At 37.2% G+C, this 23,409-nt stretch overlaps 1 protein-coding gene across 1 annotated transcript in view; it reads right to left on the bottom strand.

Moving 5' to 3' along the window:
* Positions 1–23,409, bottom strand: part of LOC122645810 (calmodulin-binding protein 60 B-like) — a 39,920-nt gene that overhangs the window by 13,163 nt on the left and 3,348 nt on the right. Inside the window, exon 3 of the mRNA XM_043839177.1 lies at positions 22,510–22,568. Coding sequence (XP_043695112.1) covers positions 22,510–22,568 — 59 coding nt within the window. The remainder of the gene's footprint in view (positions 1–22,509; positions 22,569–23,409) is intronic.

A 23,409-nucleotide genomic window follows, 5' to 3' on the forward strand; every position in this document is an offset into this window, starting at 1 on the left:
CAGACAAGTTCTTTTTACTTAATGTCTTTTAATTAAGGTTTTTAATGAACCCTAGACTGGACTTACCTTCAGGTCAATGAGTCCAAGAGCTGCCGTATCATGAACTTGACTGCGAATAGAAATAGAGCATGATCACTCTGATACCACTTAAATGTCACACCCCGGCCCGGTTTATAAGGGCCAAGTGTGACTGGATGTGTCTCGCATCCAATCAACCCACCAGGATCGCAAGTGCAGTACTCTATTCGCAATCTCATTCACAAATACAGAATTTAAATGCAGCGGAAACAATTAAATAAAGCAATAAGACAGTAATAAAGGAAGAACTAGTGATAACTTTTATATATATATGAACATTTAAGTACAACTGAGTTACATCGGCAGACTACAAAAGAAGTAACTCAATCACCAAAAGACTATTTACAATATTTACTACAAAAGTGCTATAACAAAAAGGGTAGAGATAGCCTAATCAATCAGGAAGATCAGGAGAAGGCGCAGTCGTCACATGAGCACGAAGCGAAGCTCCACCAGTAGAGGAGTATCAACTCCATGACCAGTAGGAGAATCCTGAGCAGAAGGAGTCCCCACCGAAATACCAGTAACACCGAGAGTTGTCTCATCTGAACAATAAAGTGATCACAAGGGGTATGCTCCACCGAGCCCAGTAAAGAAATGCATGCAAACACAACACAATACTCCATGATGAATGTCCTAATCTAGCATGCACCTAACATGGGAACTAAGTCATATGAGGTATAAGTACTACTGTACTAGATGTTAACCTCGGTCCCGGAAACACATAACCAAACGTCGGTCACCCGAGCGAAACCATTCTACTACGGTGAGGACCCGCCAGTTCAGGCATCATACATCTGACCCTAGCAGACCCCCAATGACCAACCCTACTGTTTGTTCCCACAGCGGAGTACACACGCTAGCATGGGACAGTGAATGGCATCCCGGCATACCCTTCGGCTATACCACGTGTTGTCCAATACCTCTTCCCCTATTGGTAAGGGACGTAGTACTGGGTAATGAAATATACAACCTAGCCCAGTGCAATCTCATCATGATGGCACATATATGATCAGTTGAATTATAAGATTAACAATACTTCAATATCATCAATTTAACAATAACAATAAGTATCGATGCAGTGCAGAATGCCAATGCAGCCTAAATCACATGCAATCTAGTGCAATAAATACAAGCTAATAAACTATATGCACTGAGTAGTATTGATGATGCATGGCATGGCAAATTAGAACAACAACAAATTAAGGTCATAAACACACTGAAATTAAAATCAAATTCCCTTACCTGCAGTGTTTGGGCTAGCCTAGGTGACAAGACTCCGGCAGATCAGACAAGAACAGTAGAAAAACAGCAAGAATAGGCCTAGAACAATAGGAAACAACAAGAATTAGGGTCTGGACTGGGTTCAGATCAGTACCCAACTATTAAAGGGTATTTTGGGTATAAAAAGGGTGAATCGGATTCGGACCCAGGCTGAACCGGTTGACAAGTTCAGAGCCTGGTTCTGCATCCGATTCAAATCCCAGAATTGGGGATTTTATTTTTAAGGCCTAAATCATCAAATGCATGGCCTCAATTTTATGGTTCCAACCTATTCTAAGGTGGGTCAGCTTATTTGATTGTTCAATTTCAAAATTAAGCATCAATTTGGGGATTTTGGACAATTAATCTCAAATTGAAAATTTAGGATTCTACAATCTGGTTCATAGAACCAGAATTTGGTTCAATTTGAGAGGCAGCCAAGAATTTCTGGTGTAATTGAACCTAAATTAGCCTAAAACAGGTTTATATAAGTAAACTCCCTATCATCAAAGCTTATAATGGTTGCCATGGGGGTAGGGTTTGATTAGGACTGAAATTGAAGAAGATGAAGATGGGAATGAGTGGAATCATAGCCTACCTGAATACAGCAGCAGAAATAGGGTGATAGCAGCCTAGTATTATGCAGCCAGGTTGCTGAATTTAGTCTCAAGCTCTAGTTTCAGGTGTAGGAACCAAGCTCCATGAAAAGCCCTCTCTTTCCCTTCTTCTTCTCCTCTTTTCTTCTCCTTGGTTTCTCCTTAGACTGGAACGAATTCTGATTTCTTAGGATATGGGAATAGTGATTTGTACATTGTATATATAGTGGTTAATGACTAAGGGCTGTTTGATTTACTAAAAGTAAAATCAATTTTTAAAACTAATTCCTAAATCTAATTTTAATTAGAATTTTGTACTTATTACCCTATTCTAACCACGGAATGATGTCATCTGACATCAAAGGTAATCCGAATATGGGTAAATATTAGGAATAGGATTCGCCACTGGGGATGTAGGTCCTACAGAGGTAAATTGACCAAAATACCCCTATAACTCTAATTGGTCGTACAAAACACTATAAAATACTTTTAAATTATACTTACAATGAGTTTAATTTAGGGAGAGGTTCTGCATAGCCTCCAGGCAGCAGATCCGACACAGGTAACTCCGGTACGGGGTTCCACAGGGGTCCTCAGATTCCAGAATGGCAAGTTTGGAAAAATCCCTAGAATCCTCCATAGGAGTGTCGAGAGATTCGTCTGTATCCTCGCCGATGCAGCCCAGAGCATCGATGCCACCATAGACTCAGAGCTTGAACCCGAAATCACACAAGTTCCAAAAGTTTAAATTTATTGCGGTTTTCAGTTCAGACTTGGTGAGAAGGCATTCTTGAAGGTATCACCAATCAAGGGTGTTGTGAGGTTTGGGAAGAGAGGAAAGTTCAGTCCTCGATACATTGGCCCGTATGAGATTATAGCCAGAGTGGGTGCAGTGGCCTATCAGCTTGCACTACCCCCATCTCTTGCCAGTGTACACGATGTATTCTATGTCTCTATGTTGAGACAATACATCCCTGATTCATCACATCTGCTGCCTCAGCAACCAGCTGAGCTTATTGCTGATCTGACCTATGAAGAGGTGCCAGAAGAGATTATTGATGTGAAAGAACATAACCTGAGGAATCGAACCATCTCTTTTGTGAAAGTCAGGTGGAGTAACCACTCTGAAGTTGAGACATCTTGGGAATGAGAAGACTTGATGAAAGAGAGATACCCTTACCTCTTCGATCTCCCAGGTATGTCAATTTCGAGGACGAAATTCTAATAACGAGGTGGAGTGTGAAAACTGCAATAAATTTAAACTTTTGGAACTTGTGTGATTTCAGGTTCCAGCTCTGACTCTATGGTGGCATCGATGCTATGGGCTGCATCGGTCGAGGATACAGACGAATCTCTCGACACTCCTATGGAGGATTTCAAGGATTCTTCCCAACTTGCCCTTCTGGAATCTGAGGACCCCTGTGGAATCCCACACCGGAGTTACCTGTGTCGGATCTGCTGCCTGGAGGCTATGCAGAACCTCTCCCTTAATTAAACTCATTGTAAGTATAATTTAAAAGTATTTTATAGTGTTTTGTACGACCAATTAGAGTTATAGAGGTATTTTGGTCAATTTACCTCTGTGGGACCTACATCCCCAGTGGCGAATCCTATTCCTAATATTTACCCGTATTCGGATTACCCTTGATGTCAGATGACATCATTCCGTGGTTAGAATAGGATAATAAGTACAAAATTCTAATTAAAATTAGATTTAGGAATTAGTTTTAAAAATTGATTTTACTTTTAGTAAACCAAACAGCCCTTAGTCATTAACCACTATATATACAATTTACAAATCACTATTCCCATATCCTAAGAAATCAGAATTCGTTCCAGTCTAAGGAGAAACCAAGGAGAAGAAAAGAGGAGAAGAAGAAGGGAAAGAGAGGGCTTTTCATGGAGCTTGGTTCCTACACTTGAAACTGGAGCTTGAGACTAAATTCAGCAACCTAGCTGCATAATACTAGGCTGCTATCACCCTATTTCTGCTGCTGTATTCAGGTAGGCTATGATTCCCCTCATTCCCATCTTCATCTTCTTCAATTTCAGTCCTAATCAAACCCTACCCCCATGGCAACCATTAAAGCTTAATTTTATAATTAAGCTTTAATGATAGGGATTTTACTTATATAAACCTGTTTTAGGCTAATTTAAGTTCAATTACACCAGAAATTCATAGCTGCCTCTCAAATTGAACCCAATTCTGGTTCTATGAACCAGATTGTAGAACCCTAAATTTCCAATTTGAGATTAATTGTCCAAAATCCCCAAATTGATGCTTAATTTTGAAATTGAACAATCAAATAAGCTGACCCACCTTAGAATAGGTTGGAAACATAAAATTGAGACCATGTATGTGATGATCCAGGCCTTAAAAATAAAATCCCCAATTCTGGGACTTGAATCGGATGCAGAGCCAGGCCCTGAACTGGTCGACCAGTTCAGCCTGGGTCTGAATCTGATTCACCCTTTTTATACCCAAAATACCCTTTAATAGTTGGGTACTGATCTGAGCCCAGTCCAGACCCTAATTCTTGCTGTTTCCTACTGTTCTAGGCCTATTCTTATTGTTTTTCTACTGTTCTTGTCTGATCTGCCGGAGTCTTGTCACCTAGGCTAGCCCAAACACTACAGGTAAGGGAATTTGATTTTAATTTCAGTGTGTTTATGACCTTAATTTGTTGTTGTTCTAATTTGCCATGCCATGCATCATCAATACCACTCGGTGCATATAGTTTATTAGCTTGTATTTATTGCACTAGATTGCATGTGAATTAGGCTGCATTGGCATTCTGCACTACATCGATACTTATAGTTATTGTTAAATTGATGATAGTGAAGTACTGTTATCTTATAATTCAACTGATCATACATGTGCCATCATGATTAGATTGTACTGGGCTAGGTTGTATATTTCATTACCCAGTACTACGTCCCTTACCAACAGGGGAAGAGGTGTTGGACAATCTATGGTATAGCCGAAGGGTATGCCGAGATACCATTCACTATCCCATGTTAGCGTGTGTACTCCGCTGTGGGAACAAACAGTAGGGTTGGTCATTGGGGGTCTGCTAGGGTCAGATGTATGATGCCTAAACTGGCAGGTCCTCACCGTAGTAGAGAATGGTTTCGCTCGGGTGACCGACGTCTGGTTATGTGTTTCCGAGACCGAGGTTAGCATCTACTACAGTAGTACTTATACCTCATATGACTTAGATCCCATGTTAGGTGCATGCTAGATTAGGACATTCATCATGGATTATTGTGTTATGTTTGCATGCATTTCCTTACTGGGCTCGGTAGAGCTCACCCCTTGTGATCACTTTATTTTTCAGATGAGACTACTCTAGGTGTTATTGGTATTTTTGTGGGGACTCCTTCTGCTCAGGATCCTCCTACTGCTCATGGAGTTGATACTCCTCTACTAGTGCCTAGTGGAGCACGAAGCTTCGTGCTCATGTGACGACTACGCCTTCTCCTGATCTTCCTGATTGATCAGGCTATCTCTACCCTTTTTGTTATAACACTTTTGTAGGAAATATTGTAAATAGTCTTTTGGTGGTTGAGTTACTTCTTTTGTAGTCTACCGATGTAACTCAGTTGTACTTAAATGTTCATATGTATATAAAAGTAATCACTAGTTCTTCCTTTATTACTGTCTTATTACTTTATTTAATTGCTTCCGCTGCATTTAAATTCTGTATTTGTGAATGAGATTGTCAATAGAGTACTGCACTTGCGATCCTAGTGGGTTGATTGGATGCGAGACACATTCAGTCACACTTGGCCCTTATAAACCGGGTCGGGGTGTGACAATAATAGTTCATCGGACACTAGTACAAATGCAAGATGACTCTAGTAGATATCAGTTAGGATATCATACACCTCACTTTATAACATACAGAATAAGCACTCAAAATACAAAGCAAACTCTCTAACTTAGGCACACAAACACACTTCAAGAGCTAGAATGAACCACACTTCAAGCTCTGCCTGGCATGGATGGAAAGGTTGCCCTTGCATAAAAGCTGTGGAAGCTTCCTGATCTGCAGACTTGAAACAAAGTTGAGTCCACTGACGCTTCAAGAAAATAATTGGAGATGGCCGACAGGTAAGGGATCAAATCATCTTTATAAAATAGAGGCAAGTAAGACATCGCATCTTTTGTCTTTAAGAAAAGTAGATTCCTTGTGAACAGTATTTGTTACTTTATACTGTTTTGAAGTTTGGTGAGTTACCTTAATGCGGAGAATCCGGCTTTTAACCTTAGACAGCAAGACACGTCTCTAAGGAAAGGTCCACCATTTCGTCGGTTGAAAGGGACACGACATCTTCTTCGACAATAAGGGCATCAGTAATGGGATTCTTCAAAGCTTCTGTAAATAAGGATGGGTGCTTCTTTTTTAAGGAGGCTAAGAGTGCCACAAAATCGTCTGAGTCTAGCTAGGAAGAACTTTAGCCGAAAGAGAAAGAGTCCGAATATATGCCTATTTTTAGGCTGATCTTAGCTGGAATAAGCTTAGAAAACTTGTCCCACCATTTGATGAAAATTTGACGATAAAGGATCAGAATATAATCCCAAGTACTATTATCAAGGGGAATTGTATGAGTCCATCTAACAATCCAGGGGATCTCATATAAGATCATAATTGAATAAGGATACCTCGAGGATCGAGAGTATGATTGAATTTTATAACAGATTCTTTGAAAGAGAGGGGTAATATATCCTGGTTAGGACCCCAAATAAATAGCCTATATTTAAACCAATTGGGTAACTCTTTTAAGCTACCTTGAATCCGAAATTGAATAAACCACCTGTGGGTCTCGAAGTCATTCTGATATAAGAGGACTTTCCCAAGCATTCATATAATCATAAAATGTGTAAGAGCTGACTTTAAACCCACTGTTCTATTTGACAAAAATACGGGGGGCTGAAGGAATAAGTCCCAAATTATGAATATTGATAATATCGAGGATTGTAAGATTAGAATAAGCTTTTATTGTTTCAGAATTATTTCGAAACGTGTGATGAATATTAACAGAACTTTGGATCAGAATTTGCTCATAGTATTCTCGGGTTTTGTCACCAAGACTGGGATGGAGATGATTTTTAAGAGTTTCTGTAGAAATTTCAAAGGGAGTTTTTTTATGATTAATATAGTATTGATCAATTGGCATTATGCGAATAGTAGATGTTTCTAGAAAAGGGGATTTGAGTTGAGAAGGAGAAACTGAAGAAATGGGAGATGGAGCAGGCAAAAGACCTTTGGAAGGAGACGAGAAAGATAACTCTAGACCAGAATAGGTCAGGGTCATCTGCTTATCTTTGTCCTGAGATGGTTCTTGCCCTTTCGGTCCCTGCAAAAATTCACGAGTAAGAAAGTCAAGGAGGGAATTGTGTTCTCCTTTTATATATTCTATATCAAAATCGAAAATAGATAATAAAGCTTGTCATCTAGCGAATATTTGTGTGGACCCTAGGTTTTTGACGTCTTTTTCAAGATCATCTTTTGCAGCTTTATAATCTATTCTAACAAGAAATTTTTTATTTAAAACATCATTTTCGAATTTAGTGATACAATGAACAAGAGATAAGATTTCTTTTTTAATTGTAGAATAATTTCTTTAAGCAGGGGACCACGTATCTGAAGTGAATCGTACCAATTGCTATTTGGAAGTAGATGGAAGTCTTTGTTTTAGAATTCCACCATATCCTATTTCAGAGCCACCGGTTTCGAGTATTTTGAATGAATCAGGGCGAGCTAATGCTAAGCAACGAAGTTCCTTGGCTTTTAACTTGATCTTTCGAATCACCCTAATATGTTCTATTCTTTTTAAGCCTTTGGAAAAAAGGTTTTGCATCCTTAGCCAAATCTTTATAGAATTCTGCTATATAATTCAAGCTTCCCAAAAACCTTTGGAATTGGGTTTCATCAGTTATTTCATCAGGAAATTTGTCAGCAAATTGGATAGCACGTTCTATTGGTAGAATAGATCCAAAAGTGATATAGTGTTCTAAGAAGCGTATTCGGGTTTGAAATAATTTTACCTTCTTGGCAGACACTGCTAAACCTGCACGTTTAATCACTCCTACGAAAATTCTTAAATGTTTCCAATGTTGCTCAATAGAATTTGAATAAACTAAAACATAATCAATATAAACTATCGTAAATTGAGAGTATGAATTAAAGGTTTGATTCATTATATTTAGAAATTCAAATGGAGCATTCTTTGATCCGAATGACATGACATTCTATTCATAATGTCCAAATGGAACAACAAAGGCAGATTTATATTTATCTTTTTCAGCAATTTGTATTTGCCAATATCCAAATTTCATATCAAATTTTAAAAAAATAGAAGCTGCATATAAACGGATTAGAAGATCATTTTTATTTGGTAATGGATATCAAATCCATTTAAGGACTTTATTAAGGGGTTTATAATTTATGACCAGTCATGGGGCTCCGTGTTCTATTTTGGCATTATTTTCCACATAAAAAGCAATAAAACTCCAAAGTGATTTACTAGGTCTAATTAATCCTTTAACTAGTAGTTCAACTATTTCTTTTTGGTAGAATTCTCGTTGATTTGTTGGCATTTGGACTGCTCTTGCCTTAGTAAGAATCATTCTTTCAGAAGATCCATCTTTATAAGGAAGAGTAACTATATGGGATTTTCTAGACCAAAATGCATTAGGCTGCACAGATTTCATCTTCGAGTTGTTTTTGAAAGGTTGTAATTGAATGCTGAACAGTAGGAGAATTGAGCCACTATTCCATAGCCTTTTGTTGTATTTCAAAATGTAGAGAAAAAATGAATTATTCTTTAGACTTAATTTGAGTCTGTAGAGAATTTATCATATTTTCTTTTGGTTGTTCTAGAAAGGAGAATTTTATTTGATATCCATTAATTTCTGTTTTCCCCGTTTCATCAATTTTTGTAGAGGATAGAGCATACTTAGAAAGGGTGTTCCAAGGAGTACCATTTGTGATAATCCTTTGACCATAATGAAAGAAGTTTCCAAGCATATTCCATTATTACAATTAGCTCCATCTGTGAGCTTATAATCTATTTGCATTTTAGACCCATTGGCAGTAGTCATCTGTTAGGTTGATTTTTCAAAGTATTTAGAAGGCATTAGACCTTCTCTACAATTTAGATCAGCACCTGCTATTAGTGCAATAACTATTAGAGAAAATTCCTTTTTTATCACGATGGTTAATAACACATATCAACGATGTGAGGTAACCTTGTGCACACATTTATACGAGGAGAGAGAGTGGTTCTATTTGTTATACTCATAATATTTGCTTGAGTGCCAGAGGTTTCGAAGCATATTCCATTATTACAAATAGATACATCTGTGAGCTTATAATCTATTTGCATTTTAGACCCACTGGCAGTAATCATCTGTCAGGTTGATTTTTCAAAATATTTAGAAGGCACTAAACCTTCTCTAATACAAGCTAGATCAAAACCTGAATCTATTAGTGCAATAACTTGAAGAGAAAATTCCTTTTTTATCACGATGGTTGATAACACATACCAACAATGTGAAGTAACCTAGTGCATGACACTTATATGAGGACAGAGAGTGATTCTATTTGTTATACTCATAACACTTACTTGGGTGTCATTAGATAATGGTAGAGCTCTATTTTTAGGAGTTTGCCCTTCATTCATGATTTTAGCGAAGGATTCTTCATTGGTATATTGGGAGTCTTCTCCAAGATTTTGCTGATATAATTCTATAGTATGAATTCTTTGTTTTAGAAGTTTTACTTCTTTTTTTAGAACTTTTCTGATCAGATATAACAGAGAGAGAATTTTCACAACTTTTAATAGCATAATCGCTAACAAACTTGAAAGTTCCTTTGGTATATATATCGGTTTCATTGACCTTAGGATTGGTTCAATTTTCTATACGTTTCTCAAGATTTTTAAAGGTTATTTGTTCAGAATTATGAACCATATTATCAGCAGAAGAGGAAGAGTAAAATGATAGTCTTCTAGAGGCAGTTCTGAATAAACTTGCCATAGGGAACAGTAGACTGGTGTCTGTCAACACGAAACAATCCTCAAAATGCCTAAACACCTTCCACGGCTAAACGGCTGAGGTTAGTGCGATCTGGGGTGATACTCAGTCCCACATGGCTCTTATACCAAGAACTTTCGATCAAAGCTTGAAAAAGAAAGAAAAACTAGTTATAAGGAACTCGGTGATTTCTGTGAATAATTTGGTTATCAAAAATTAAAAAATCCCTGGGAAAAAGAAGAGGCATCTAAATCTTTCAATCCTAGAAAATTTCGTAAGTCTAAATTCAAAGGTTATTCTCAACCTACAAATGAAGAAAAGACTTATTAAAAACCTTAAAGATACTCTTCTAAAAAATTTAAGACTACAATAAAAACCTTCCCTCAAAATACCAAACCTCCTGTCTGTTATAAATGTGGAAAGGTTGGGCATTTCAAAAATAAATGTCGAACTAAAGCAAAAATAAATGCTCTTGAAATTAGCGATTCTCTAAAGAAAAAAATTTTAGACGTTTTGCTATATAACACTGGTTTGGACTCCTCAGAGTTAAAACAAGATATTAATCAGATAGCTTTAGCTAAAGATGAAGACTTATTTCAATCTAACTCAACTTCAGAATCTAATTGCGCCTGTGATTCTTATAAAGTTATTACAAGAAATAAAACAAGAAGAAACTCCGCCTAATAGAGCGAGTAAACCCGAAGAATACAATTTCAAAGGAATTATTAATCGGGTTAGAGAAGCTAAACGCAAAGGAAGAGAACCCACTATTCAAGAGCTAAAAAGAGAGCTCTCTAAGTAAAAAAACAGAAGTAAAACTTCCAAAACAAATAATTCATACTATAGAATTATATCAGAAAAATCTTGGACAAGACTCTCAATAAACCAATAAAGAATCTATCTTCGCTAAAATCATGAATGAAGGGCAAACTTCTGAAAATAGAGCTTTATCATCATCTAATGAAACCCAAGCAAGTGTTATGAGTATAACAAATAGAACCTCTCTGTCCTCATATAAATGCCATGCACAAGATTACCTCACATCGTTGGTATGTGTTATTAACCATCGTGATAAAAAAAGAATTTTCTCTTTAAGTTATTGCACTAATAGATTTAGGTGTTGATCTAAATTGTATTAGAGAAGGTCTAGTGCCTTCGAAACATTTTGAAAAATCAACCTACCAGATGACTACTGCCAGTGGATCTAAAATGAGCTCACAAATGTAGCTATTTGTAATAATGGAATATGCTTGGAAACCTCTTTCATTACAGTCAAAGGATTATCACAAATGGTAATCCTTGGAACACCCTTTCTAAACATGCTCTATCCTCTTCAAAAAATTGATGAAAAGGGAATAGAAACAGAAATTAATGGATATCAATGAAAATTCTCCTTTCTAGAACAACTAAAAGAAAAATTATAAACTCTACAAACTCAAAGTTTGGCATTCAATTACAGCCTTTCAACAATAACTCGAAAATGAAATATGTGCAGATATTCCCAACGCATTTTGGTCTAGAAAATCCCATATAGTTACTCTTCCTTATAAAGACGGGTTTTCTGAAAGAATAATTCCTACTAAGGCAAGAGCAGCCCAAATGCCAACAAATCAACGAGAAATCTGCCAAAATGAAATAGTTGATCTACTAACTAAAAGATTAATTAGACCTAGTATATCACCTTGGAATTGTATTATTTTTTATGTGGAAAATAATGCCGAAATAGAACATGGAGCCCCACGACTGGTCATAAATTATAAACCCCTAATAAAGTCCTTAAATGGATTCGATATCCATTACTAAATAAAAAGGATCTTCTAACCCATTTATATGTAATTTCTATTTTTTCAAAATTTGATATGAAATTTGGATATTGGCAAATATAAATTGCTGAAAAGGATAAATATAAAACTGCCTTTGTTGTTCTATTCAGACAATATGAATGGAATGCCATGCCATTCGGATTAAAGAATGCTCCATTTAATGAATCAAATCTTAAATCCATACTCTCAATTTACGATAGTTTATATTGATGATGTTTTAGTTTATTCAAATTCTATTGAACAACATTCGAAACATTTAAGAATTTTCCTAGAAGTGATTAAACATGCAGATTTAGCAGTGTCCACCGAGAAGGTAAAATTATTTCAAACCCAAATACGCTTCTTAAAACACTATATCACTTTTGGATCTATTCTACCAATAGAACATGCTATCCAATTTGCTGACGCATTTCCTGATGAAATAACTGATACTTGAATTATATAGCAGAATTCTATAAAGATTTGGCTAAGAATGCAAAACCCCTTTTCCAAAGGCTTAAAAAGAAGCCTGAACCCTGAACCATAGAACATACTACGGTGATCCAAAAGATCAAGTTAAAAGCCAAGGAACTTCCTTGGTTAGCATTAGCTCGCCCTGATTCATTCAAAATAGTCGAAACTGATGGTTCCGAAATAGGATATGGTGGAATTCTAAAACAAAGACTTTCGTCTACTTTGATTGGCCCTTATATCAAATGGATATTAAAAATGCTTTTTTCTATGGTGATCTTCAAGAGGAGGTTTATATGGAGCAACCTCAGGGTATGTTGCTCAGTGGGAGTCTACCAAGGTTTGCAAGCTTCATAAGACAATTTATGGGTTGAATTGAAACAATCTCTAAGGGCATGGTTTGATAAGTTCAGCTCCATTGTCACTCAGGTTGAATTTTCACAGTGTTATTCTGACCATTCTGTTTTTGTTCGCCGACAGAATTCAAAGGTAGTGGTAATGGTAGTCTATGTGGATGACATTATTATATCTGGGAATGATGCTTCCGCTATTGCCCAAGTTAAAGCATGTCTTCATTAGCATTTTCAGATGAAAGACTTGGATGCTCTCAAATATTTTCTTGGTATTGAGGTTTTGCAAAGCAAGAAGGGTGTTAGCTTATCTCAAAGGCAATATGTCCTTAATCTTCTGACTGACACTAGAATGCTTGTTTCCAAACCAGCAGATACTCCCATGGACCCTCGTCAAAAACTTTGGTCTGTAGAGAGGATTTTTCAGATTTTCAGCGATACAGAAGATTAGTCGACAAACTTATTTATCTTAAAATCACTCGCCCCGATATATCCTTTGACGTTGGAGTTATTAGTCAATTTATGCAGTGTCCAAAGAAAATTCACTGGGATGATGCTTGCCGCGTGTTGCAATATTTGAAGAGTGCTCCTGGTAAAGGCCTTATTTATCAACCTAATCGAAATGCTAATTTGGTTAGGTTCTCTGATGCTGATTGGGCTGGTGTTGATGGTGATAGACATTCTAATTTGGTTATTGTACCTTTGTGGGTAGGAATTTGGTCACCTAGAAAAGCAACAAACAAACCACCGTTGCTCGATCCAGTGTTGAAGTCGAATATTGAGCGATGGCGCATAGTACAGCTGAATTAATTTGGGTAAAATCCTTACTCTAGGAATTAGGGTTTCCCATCAATTAGCCTATGCAAATGTTTTGTGATGATCAAGCCGCTATCTATATTGCAAGTAACATTGTCTTTCATGAGAGGACAAAGCACATTGAGGCCAAGGTACTAAAACTCGGAACTCGGTACCAACTCGGTCCCTTGAAAAACCGAGTCGTGTTGAGATCTCGCCGAGTTGGTGCATTTTTTTTTTTCGACTCGAAGCCTCAACTCGGTGGGTTTTAGACCTAGTTTGGGTCTAAAACTTGGTATTCAACCTATTTTAAGTCATTTAAACACAATGGCACTATCAGATTTTGCAAAAACAAAGTCCAAATAGGAGTTATGTACCGGTCAAACTTAATTTGGTATGCACGAATGTTGTCAAAATCGCTCTGAATGAAAATATTTTCTTGGACATCAAAACAAATGAATATTTTACCGCACTTTTGGTTTTTAGCAATGTTTTACCATATTAAGATTTATGGAATTTTTAGATTTGAGAAAAACCCTAGCATTAAAAAGTTGAAAATTGCACCTACAGTCGAAAATCTAGTTTTTGTTCCTGAACTAGGGGGTTGACTTTTTTTCCTTTTGGAATTTGATTTTTTAACTATTTTTATTGGATTCAAATAGGGGGGTATTTGCTTATTTATGAATAATATCTTAAATAAATGAAATACAATTTCATTTACTTAAATGATATTAGGCATAAATAAGTGTCTGTCTTAGTTCCTAGCCTAAATAAGTGTCTGTATACCAAGGTTTACATAGATAGGTGTCTGTATACCAAAATTTTCCACCAAGATCTCGAGATCTGGCACTCATATAAAGGAGTTTGGGTCGAGATTCTCGAAATCTAGAGAACTCGACGAGATCTTGAGATCTCGGTCAAGTTGTTGCACTTTTGCAACTCGTATGCCAACTCGTCTCGATTTTTCAAAAAACCGAGAAACTCGCAGAGATCTCGGCGAGATCTTACGAGTTCTCGAACTATGGGCCCAACACTTGAACACGAATCTGGTCATACTCAACATTCAACCTGACTAAGAAGTCATAGACCTTGATTTTGTCCACATGTTTTTTATAGGTAGCCATGTCAGCAGTTGTAGTAGGGTGGTAATCAGAAAAGTGGTCCAACTGTTGCCAAAGGCTGCGTAGAGTAGCATAGTATTTAGAGACCGACAAGTCTCCCAGAGTAGTATGAAGGACCTTCTTTTTGAGTTCATAAATCTGAGCATCATTGCCAAGCTCCCCGTATGTTTCCTTACAAGCCGATCAAATCTAAGAAGCTGTATCAAGGAGAAGAAACTCATGTGCAACGTCAGAAGTCATAGAACCAATCAAGTATGAAATGAGAACCCCATTGTTGGCAAACCATCGAGTTTGAGGAGGACCAGGTGCAACCGGCCTAGTACTGGTGCCATCAATATGGCCAGTAAGGCCACGGCCAGCAATGGCAAAGGAGGCAGACCGAGACCACAGTAGGTAGTTTGTGCCATCCAGTTTGATGGGATTAGGAGGAAAATTGTGTATTCTGATTTGCCAAGGCCATCATGATCAGAAGTAGCAGTGGAAGTAATAGAGTCACCCATAGAAGCAGCAGAGAAACCCAAATCGCATACAGAGGCTGTTGTGAAGAGAAATCCACCAAATACTCCAATATAAGGGCTGAAAGCAAGGTCAAGTGGTCCTCTTGGATGGGGAAAACACCCCCAAAAAAATCAGCAACAATGGAGAACCCTATCCCAAATATCGATGTTGTTAAGGTTTAAAAAAAAAAACCTGAAAGTTGAGATCAATATGGGGAATTGGATCCAAAAAAAACCTACAATAGAGCTGGATGTAGGCTGGCCAGGAACTTGTAGAGGATGCCCTTGGTGGTAGAAACTCCTCCAAAAAATATAGCAGCAACAAGCAGCCCTAAACCCAAAAATCGATAGATGTCAAGGTTTTGGAAAACCCTGAAAAAGGAGATCGATTGGGAGTAAGGGTCTTCAAATAACTGGTAGAGGCTGGATAGATGTTGGTCAAGGTTGCAGATGAAGATCCAACAATGGAAAATCAGCCTTCAACAGTGGTAGGGGTCTTATCTTCAAAAATTCTGGAAAACTCCAAAACCACAGAGATAGGTCCAGCAGCTATCGAGCAGAATTTATGACATGGAAAAAATGGAAAAGAGGTGGGGAGGAGGGCAGCAACTAGATCATATGCTCACCTCTTCAGTGCTGCCTTGGGAGAGGGATGGGAACCAAAGAGAAAGAGGAGAAAAAAAATCGAGAGAAGGAGAATGGAAGGAAAAAACAATGGGAGGGTGGTGGGTTTTGAAAACCTAGATCAGAGAGATTTTTGGCTCTGATGCCATGTTAACAAAACAGATTTTGGAATAATGCTCAAATGATCAAGACTGACCCCAAGCCTTTATTTATAATAATGAAGCAGAGATTACAAGGACAAAACTGCCCCTATCGTAGCCGACATAGGCAGTACATAACAACATAAAACATAAATAATGAAAGATAAAAAGTCCAGAATACCCCCACGGTATTCTGGCCCATACAATCCAACAGAATGCAACCAGTAATATGATTTGACAGCACAAAACAGAATAAGGTACTGACTGATTGTTATTGATGAAACAAGAATGAAGACCAGACCTGCAGAAGCCTTGTTTCCAGCAGTACTAGTGTGAGTAAAATAGCTATATCACAAGAAAAGAACTTGAAATTTGATTGCAGGTTATAGTAGACCAGAATTGATATCTCCAAGAAGAAATTAAAAGGATTGAAGGGCAGAACCTGTGGTTCTTACCGCAAGGTGTTGCCTTCCTCCTTTATTTATAAAAGCAAAGAAACTAGAGTTCAAAACAAGCTAGGAAACCCCCTAGCTGTCCCCCCATACAGCTGTCCCATTCCTTGTTAAAGTCTGAAAAGAATTAAAAGAACGTGGACCCAACTTAACCCTAAAAGAAAAGAAATAAAATAACAACTTAAACTGGACCATTGGACCACTGGTTCAACCGGGACTTCACTTAAACACTTGAAAGAAAACAAAAACTTAAAATAAAAAATAACTGGACCCAGGCCTTAAAATAGAACTGGGCCACGCTAGGGGTTCTTCTTGTACTCCTATGCTGGTAAGTCTTTAATTCTGGACATAGTTCAAAAACTTGTCTCGACTCGGTGTCTCAACCAAGTCAAGACGACCGAGATCTGGAGATATCGATGAGTGTGGGTGTGTAATTTTTATTTTTATTTTTTTGGTATGATGTTTCGGTGGGTAAATGGCCATAATTGGCTCCAAAACTTTTAGGGAAGCTTGTTATAAGCTTAATAAGCATATTTAAATCTTCAAATTGTAAAAAACAAAAAGCACCCAATTTGGTGTTTTGGATTTGCATCCTTGGTTGGCAGTAAACGTCGAACCCCTAATGTAAAATTGCATATTCTAGACATTGTTTGAGTGCTATGAGACATAACTGGCAAGTAAAACAAGAAATTATTCAATAATGGATGAAGACATATAATATTGAATAATTATTTAAAAAATAGTTAAAGACTTAAAGTTTCTACTACAAACCACAAAGCACAATGAAGTGTGAACACTGCATATTATATAGACACCCAACCCAAGTACAGTGAACAATATTCATATATATAATTGAGCCCCATCTAGTTTATATTAACTTTAATTTTTTCGCATTTTTGTTGTAGGAAAATCAATTTTTCACCAAAAAATAAATTTATAAACAAAAAAAAATTATTTCGACACCGTGAGGTCAAAGATCGGCCATCGGTGTCTGACATATAAAAATCTACCTACCATACAAGTATTTGTCATATTTTTTCAAAAAATATTTTTAAGGAATAGTAACTTTACCTAAAATAGTTAAATGTAGCCAATTCTTCCATAGTAAGCGGCAATCGATCTCTTCGTAGTGATGTAGCAACCCCTAGTAATGTATCCCAATAGTATTGAGTGATGATGTGGCAAAAAAATCAAGACCCAAGGTTTTCGCCCTTCTCTGTTGAGTTTACTTCGAAATTCAAAGTCTGGTTCAGTTTTTGTCTTTTTAAGGTACTTTGTACGATTTCAGCGAGATGATACAAAGTACCGAAATCTCGCCGAAATTTCGATCGAGATTTTGGAGTTACTGCATGTTTGATATTTCGGTCTTAATCTCGTCTCGAAAAAGCTAGAGTATTTCAAGATCTCGGCAGGATTTTGAACTAAGATTCTGTATCACTTGGTGATATCCCTCTTCTTCCCTTCTTCTCATTTCTCTCTTCTTTCTATTTTGCTCTTGATTTTCTGCAAGTACACACCACCTTGTTTGAATGATTGCTGCTGTTGTTGATGCACTACTGAGACATCTGGTTGCTGGTATACACAAGAAGTTTGGCTGAAGTTGTAACCAGACCAGCCCCTTCCTAGTTCAAGTCCTGCGGTTGCTAAGTTCTGAAGTTCTGCTGCAACTGTAACTCCTTGTAACTTCTAATCTGTCCAATAGATACAAATTGATTATTCTTCAACCATTGAAGTCCTATCAACCAGATATTGACTTTCATCCGCTGGTCAAGGCGTCGCCTAAGCGTTCATGTGGATTTTGTGGGGTCTAGGCGACTCTTGTCTTAGTGGTATCGAACCAAATTTGGCCCTTATTTATGCCAAATACATTTAAATAAATTTTTCAATTAAGATATTTTTCATAAATAAGCAAATATCCCCCTATTTGAATCCAATAAAAATATTTAAAAAATCAAATTCCAAAAGGATAAAAAAAGTCAAACACCCCCCCCCCCAGTTCAAGAACAAAAAATGGATTTTTGGTAGTAGAAGAAATTTTCAACTTTCTCATGTTGGGGTTTTTCTCAAATTTCATAAATCTTAATATGGTAAAACATTGCTAAAAACCAAAAGAGCGGTAAAATATTCATTTGCTTTGATATCTAAAAAATATTTTCATCCAGAGCGATTTTGACAACATTCACACACACCAAATAAGGTTTGATCGGAACATAATTCTTTCAATATAAGTCTGATTTAAGCAATCTTGGATTTGTTGGAAAGCTGGCTTTGTGCTCTACCTAATACAAAAAAGTCTGATGTAAAAATAAAATTATTTGACCAGTCAAACTTCAAGAGACCAAGAACATTTCTCTAAGGGCCTCGTTGGTATCATTTTTCATTTTCATTTTCTGACAATTTTTCATTTTTTCACGTGTTTGGTATCACTTTTGAAACTTGTTTTTATTTAAAATAAATGAAAACACCCCAAAAATGATAATAGACTCAAGAGTCAATTATGGATTATGGCCAAAATCTGTTTTTCCTTCATTTTTTCGCTCTTTAATGAGCATGTACTCGTATGACCCAAATATGAGGGGTAAAATAGACATTTGGTCGTTAAAATAGAGAGGCAAGTCCCTACTTCTTCTTCTTCTTCTTCTTCTTCTTCTTTCATCGCACCATTACTAAACACTGACTACGGCTGCGACAGAGCATACCACGCCTGACGCGGAGAAGGAAGAAGGAGAGGAAGAGCCATGAGAACTGTGAGGGTGCTTCGATGGCTGAGAGAAAACCAGAAAGGGAAGCGAAGAGAACCCATCATTGATCCTCCTTCTTCGGGATACACTAGTTTACAGGTTGGACTCCAGGAGGTTTCAGGGACTGGACTGCTTGTTTTAGCTGAGAGAACATGAGGCCCATTCCGTCACAGCCCCAAGGGCATCTCAAAAGATTCAATCAACTGGAGCTGGTCTCTCTCTCTACTCCTTCTCAGGGGCACTAGGTTAGGCTTGTTCATAGTTAAATCAAAGAATTGTAATCTAATCCAAAGTGAGAACCCAACAAAATTACTCGCTTTGATCCATTCCCTTCACTGTATATATGTATTTGCAAGACAAAAAAACATAACAAACACAAGTCCAAAACCTAATTCCACAATTTCCGATTTTTACAACCCTAATAAACATCTAATGGCAAGAAGAAAGGAGAAGGGAAGGAGCGGAGGAGGGAGGAGAAGCTCAGGGAAGCAATTTCAATTAGTTTCATCAGTGGGGTGCAGGCGGATTTGGTGCAGGGGAAGATGATGAGAAACCCAATACCCAGAAAGGAAGCAGCAATAGCAACAGCAGTAGCAAGAAGATGGTAAACGTGAAGGCGGCAGCATCAACAGGGTTCGGAAAAGCAAAAGCAGCAGCAGTGGTGGGAGCAGGGAAGGTCAAGAGTGGGACATCGGTGGGCTTCAATTGGGTCAAAGCTAAGTACTAGAAAAGGAGCAGTTCCTCCTCCAATTGAGTGATTTCTCATTGTTATTGAGATTCTGGGATCCAAAACCAAAAGGAAATACTCCTTGCACTTTGTAACCTTGCAAAAGGGGCCTAATTTGAACCAGTTTTTTGGTGATTTTTGGTCCCTAAATGGGCATATCAAGCTTACCTATGCATCGTTTCAATGGTTAATTGTGGTTGTAAGAAATGTAAGTGAAGCTAAAACTATCTGAACAAGCATTCTCTTACTGGTGCTTGTGGATGCCCGGTCAGATTGCAATGAGTTTCTCGTATGTGATCTCATACTGTGAATTGAGATTAAAAGGCAGTAGGAGAGAAGGGATTGTGATAACATGGCTACCCAAACTCACTTGCCATGGATCACAAGAATCCTTCTTAGATGAAGGCTAGCTCCAATTTTCTCAGAGGTGCAGAATGGTGGGGGCGGATGGGGTTACAGGAGGAAAAAGAAAGAAGAAAGAAGGGTTTGAGGTTAGATATGAGGGTATTATTGTCTTTTTAATTGCATTTCTAACACCGTTAACCAATATGGGTACGGTTGATAGAATCTTTTGATTTCAGGGGAGGGAAGAGCTATTACTCAATATGCAAGGCAAGGGCAAGTCATTAGGGCACAATCAAGGGGAGGGGACAGTAATTTACTCTAAAAATTATTTACACATGGGTAGTTACCAAACTTATTTTTCATTCTACAATCTATTATGTTTAATAGTTAGCAAACAGTTTTTCATTTTTTATCAAAATGGTTTTTAGTAATATTTTTTTTTAAATAGGCCAAAATGAAAATGAAAAATGATACCAAAAAGAGCCTAAATCGCGAACAGTTTAGTGCCTGCTTGATAACCTTACGGGTGTTTCTGTTCTAGTTATGTGCTGAGAAACAGCAAAACAGTTTTTTCATTTTCTGTGCTGAGAAACCGTTTTTAACCCGCTTGGTAAACCTATTCTTGGAAACAAGCAAAACCCCCTTCTTTTTTTTTTTTTTTAAAAATTAACAAAAGGATATGTTTGGCCCACTTTTCCAATTTTACAGAAGAGCATAGTGAATGATTATAGGAGTTTTTATCGGGCACACTTTTCCAATTTTCAGCCAAGAAACGACAGAACATGTTGGACATGCTCTGTCAAAAGTCTTCCAAGGAGCATAAATTTTGATTTATGTTTCCAAAAGCAATCACAAAAAACACTTCGTTATCAAGCGATTTTTAGGTGTTTTTCCGTTTCTCAGAACGGAAAAACACCAGAAACTATTTCTCGTAAGGTTATCAAGCAGGCTCTTAATTACTTAATAGGTAAGATCATATTTTCTAAGAACAGTATAAACCAAATGTGAGACTAGGAATACCAGGACAATGACCAATTCCAAGAACAATATAAACCAAACGTAGGTTTTGATTGTTTCAAACTTCCAATAGCTTGCTTCTGTAGTTCTGCTGTCTTCTAGTTCTATGTTTATTTTTTATGACTTGATGTGGCTTAAAATTGATTTTTGATGACTTGATGCACTAATTGTGGATTTCTAATGACTTTGATGTGGCATAATGTTGATTTTTGATGACTTGATATGGCTTAATGTTATGATATAAGGTATTTATTGTAGCACACTAAATAATGTTAGAAAAGAGGGGAAATAAAAAGTAACACATGGAGCCTTGGTCGCCTAGGTGGATGCCTTGTCGCCTAAGCGCTTAGGCACACCCCTCCACCGCCTTGGGTCACCTTGCCGCCTTGACAACTATGGTCAGATCATTGTATCTATGTGAGTTTCTAATTTGAGATTCTATTTTCTAATTTCAGATTTTACTCAGAACTAACAATCCAGCCATTAGTTGACCATTATAATTGGAGAGTTAGCTCCATTGCCTAGTCTCCAAAATTGATCCAACTTTAAAGGTGATCTGCCCTGTAGTTTGTGAGAACTTGTTAGTTACTAAATCTGAATTCCCTAAGTTCATATTTATTCTCTCTATTGTAGCCATAGTATTAAGTCTAGTCTCAGAAGGACATTTCGGCCAGACCGAAATTTCTGAGATACCAAAATTTCACCGAAATTTTGTATTTTTTTCTGAGTTATGCTTGGCCATTTCGGGGTGTAAAATGCCGAAATAACCAAAATTTCTACGAAACGGTGCATTTTTTAGACCAAAATTTCCGAAATATTGCATTTTTTTTCATTTCGACATAGTATCTTGTCTCGGCCTGGCCGAAATATCTGAAATTTCGGTGAGGTTTTGAACAATGATTGTAACTACCAATCCCACAGTTGGATCTCCACCTCATTTGGAGATTTTGTGCTTCTGTCATAGACCTACACCTGCCCAGAATTTATTCTGGGGTTAATCTAAGCCTTGGGTCTATAGCAATCAAACCCTTTGTTCTGCTGGAATCTTACCCTAAGGTTCAGCTTGTGGGTAGGGTGTAACTACTTGCTATTTTAGTGAGAGATTTCAGATTTCCACATGGAGAAAATCTTTGTGCTGTTTATGCCATCTTTGCGTTCAAATATACCAATGAAGAAAAATACCATCTTCAGATTAATCTTGCTTACAGGATCGGTTGATCCATCATGGACCAGATCAGCATTGCCCAAAGTAACTGAGAACTTACAACAGGATCCTACATTTCTTATCAACATTTTTTTTTTTTTTTTTTTTTGGGGGGGGGTGGGGGGGGGGGGGGGAGATCATGTCAACTCATAATGTGTCAAAACAATGATCATGCAAGGCAAGTTAACCACTGGCATCTACCACCAAACACTTTCTGTACATGGATGATCAGGGCAAGCTCTCACCTCCCATTGAGCCTAGCAGGCCCTAATTTTGCCAGTGCACGCTCCACTTCTTCACTAACCTGCTTAGCACAAAATGCAGTAAAAAAATTATTAGGGGAAAAAAGGGAGCACGGATTACTGAATTGAACAGGAAAATCAACAAGAAATATTTTCTTGTCTGACCAATTAGATTTTGTCTGATACGACATTTTAATGATGACAATTCAATCCATAAATACAGCATTCAAAATTACATAAACATCACTGGATATTGATTTTCCAAAACATAAGTCGAAACAGAAAATTCTTCAGATTAATGAGCAACTACGAAGCAATTCTCGACTCCAAGTACTAATGAGTTGATCACAAGTAATTTGAACAAAGCAAATACATCCACCAAACCACAGTAGCATTTTGTACAGGCATGATGCTTCTAAATTTAAATAATAGTACATTGGAGAAAGATTTGGTTGTTCTGAATTCTGAAACTGACATATTTATGGAGATATCCTAAACTGTATCAAACAAATGGGCCATGTTTTCAATTTGAATTGAATGCCTAAAACAGTGACCCAAGTTAAGACACCTCTTAGATTCAAAAAATTTGAACACAAAGGGCTTAATCAGATGATTTTTTTGTCTGAATATATTGGTTTCCTATGGTTTTTTAATAATGAATTCCTGACCATCAATAAATCTGATTGATTGAGTGGTTAAGAGTACCAAATATACTGAGCCTGCCTGTCAACTCATCTAAATGGGGCCAATGATTATAAACATTGTATTAGAACATTAAACACTTCAGTACTTCTAAACATTATGACTTTATATGCTCAAAATTTCAACTTCAAAATAATTGCATGAGGGAAATCCAAGAAAGGAGTGCCATAATATGATGAATCAACAAGCTTTTTGTTTGGG

Source organism: Telopea speciosissima, chromosome 11 (genome assembly GCF_018873765.1).
Source record: "Telopea speciosissima isolate NSW1024214 ecotype Mountain lineage chromosome 11, Tspe_v1, whole genome shotgun sequence".
NCBI classification, from domain to species: Eukaryota; Viridiplantae; Streptophyta; class Magnoliopsida; order Proteales; family Proteaceae; genus Telopea; species Telopea speciosissima.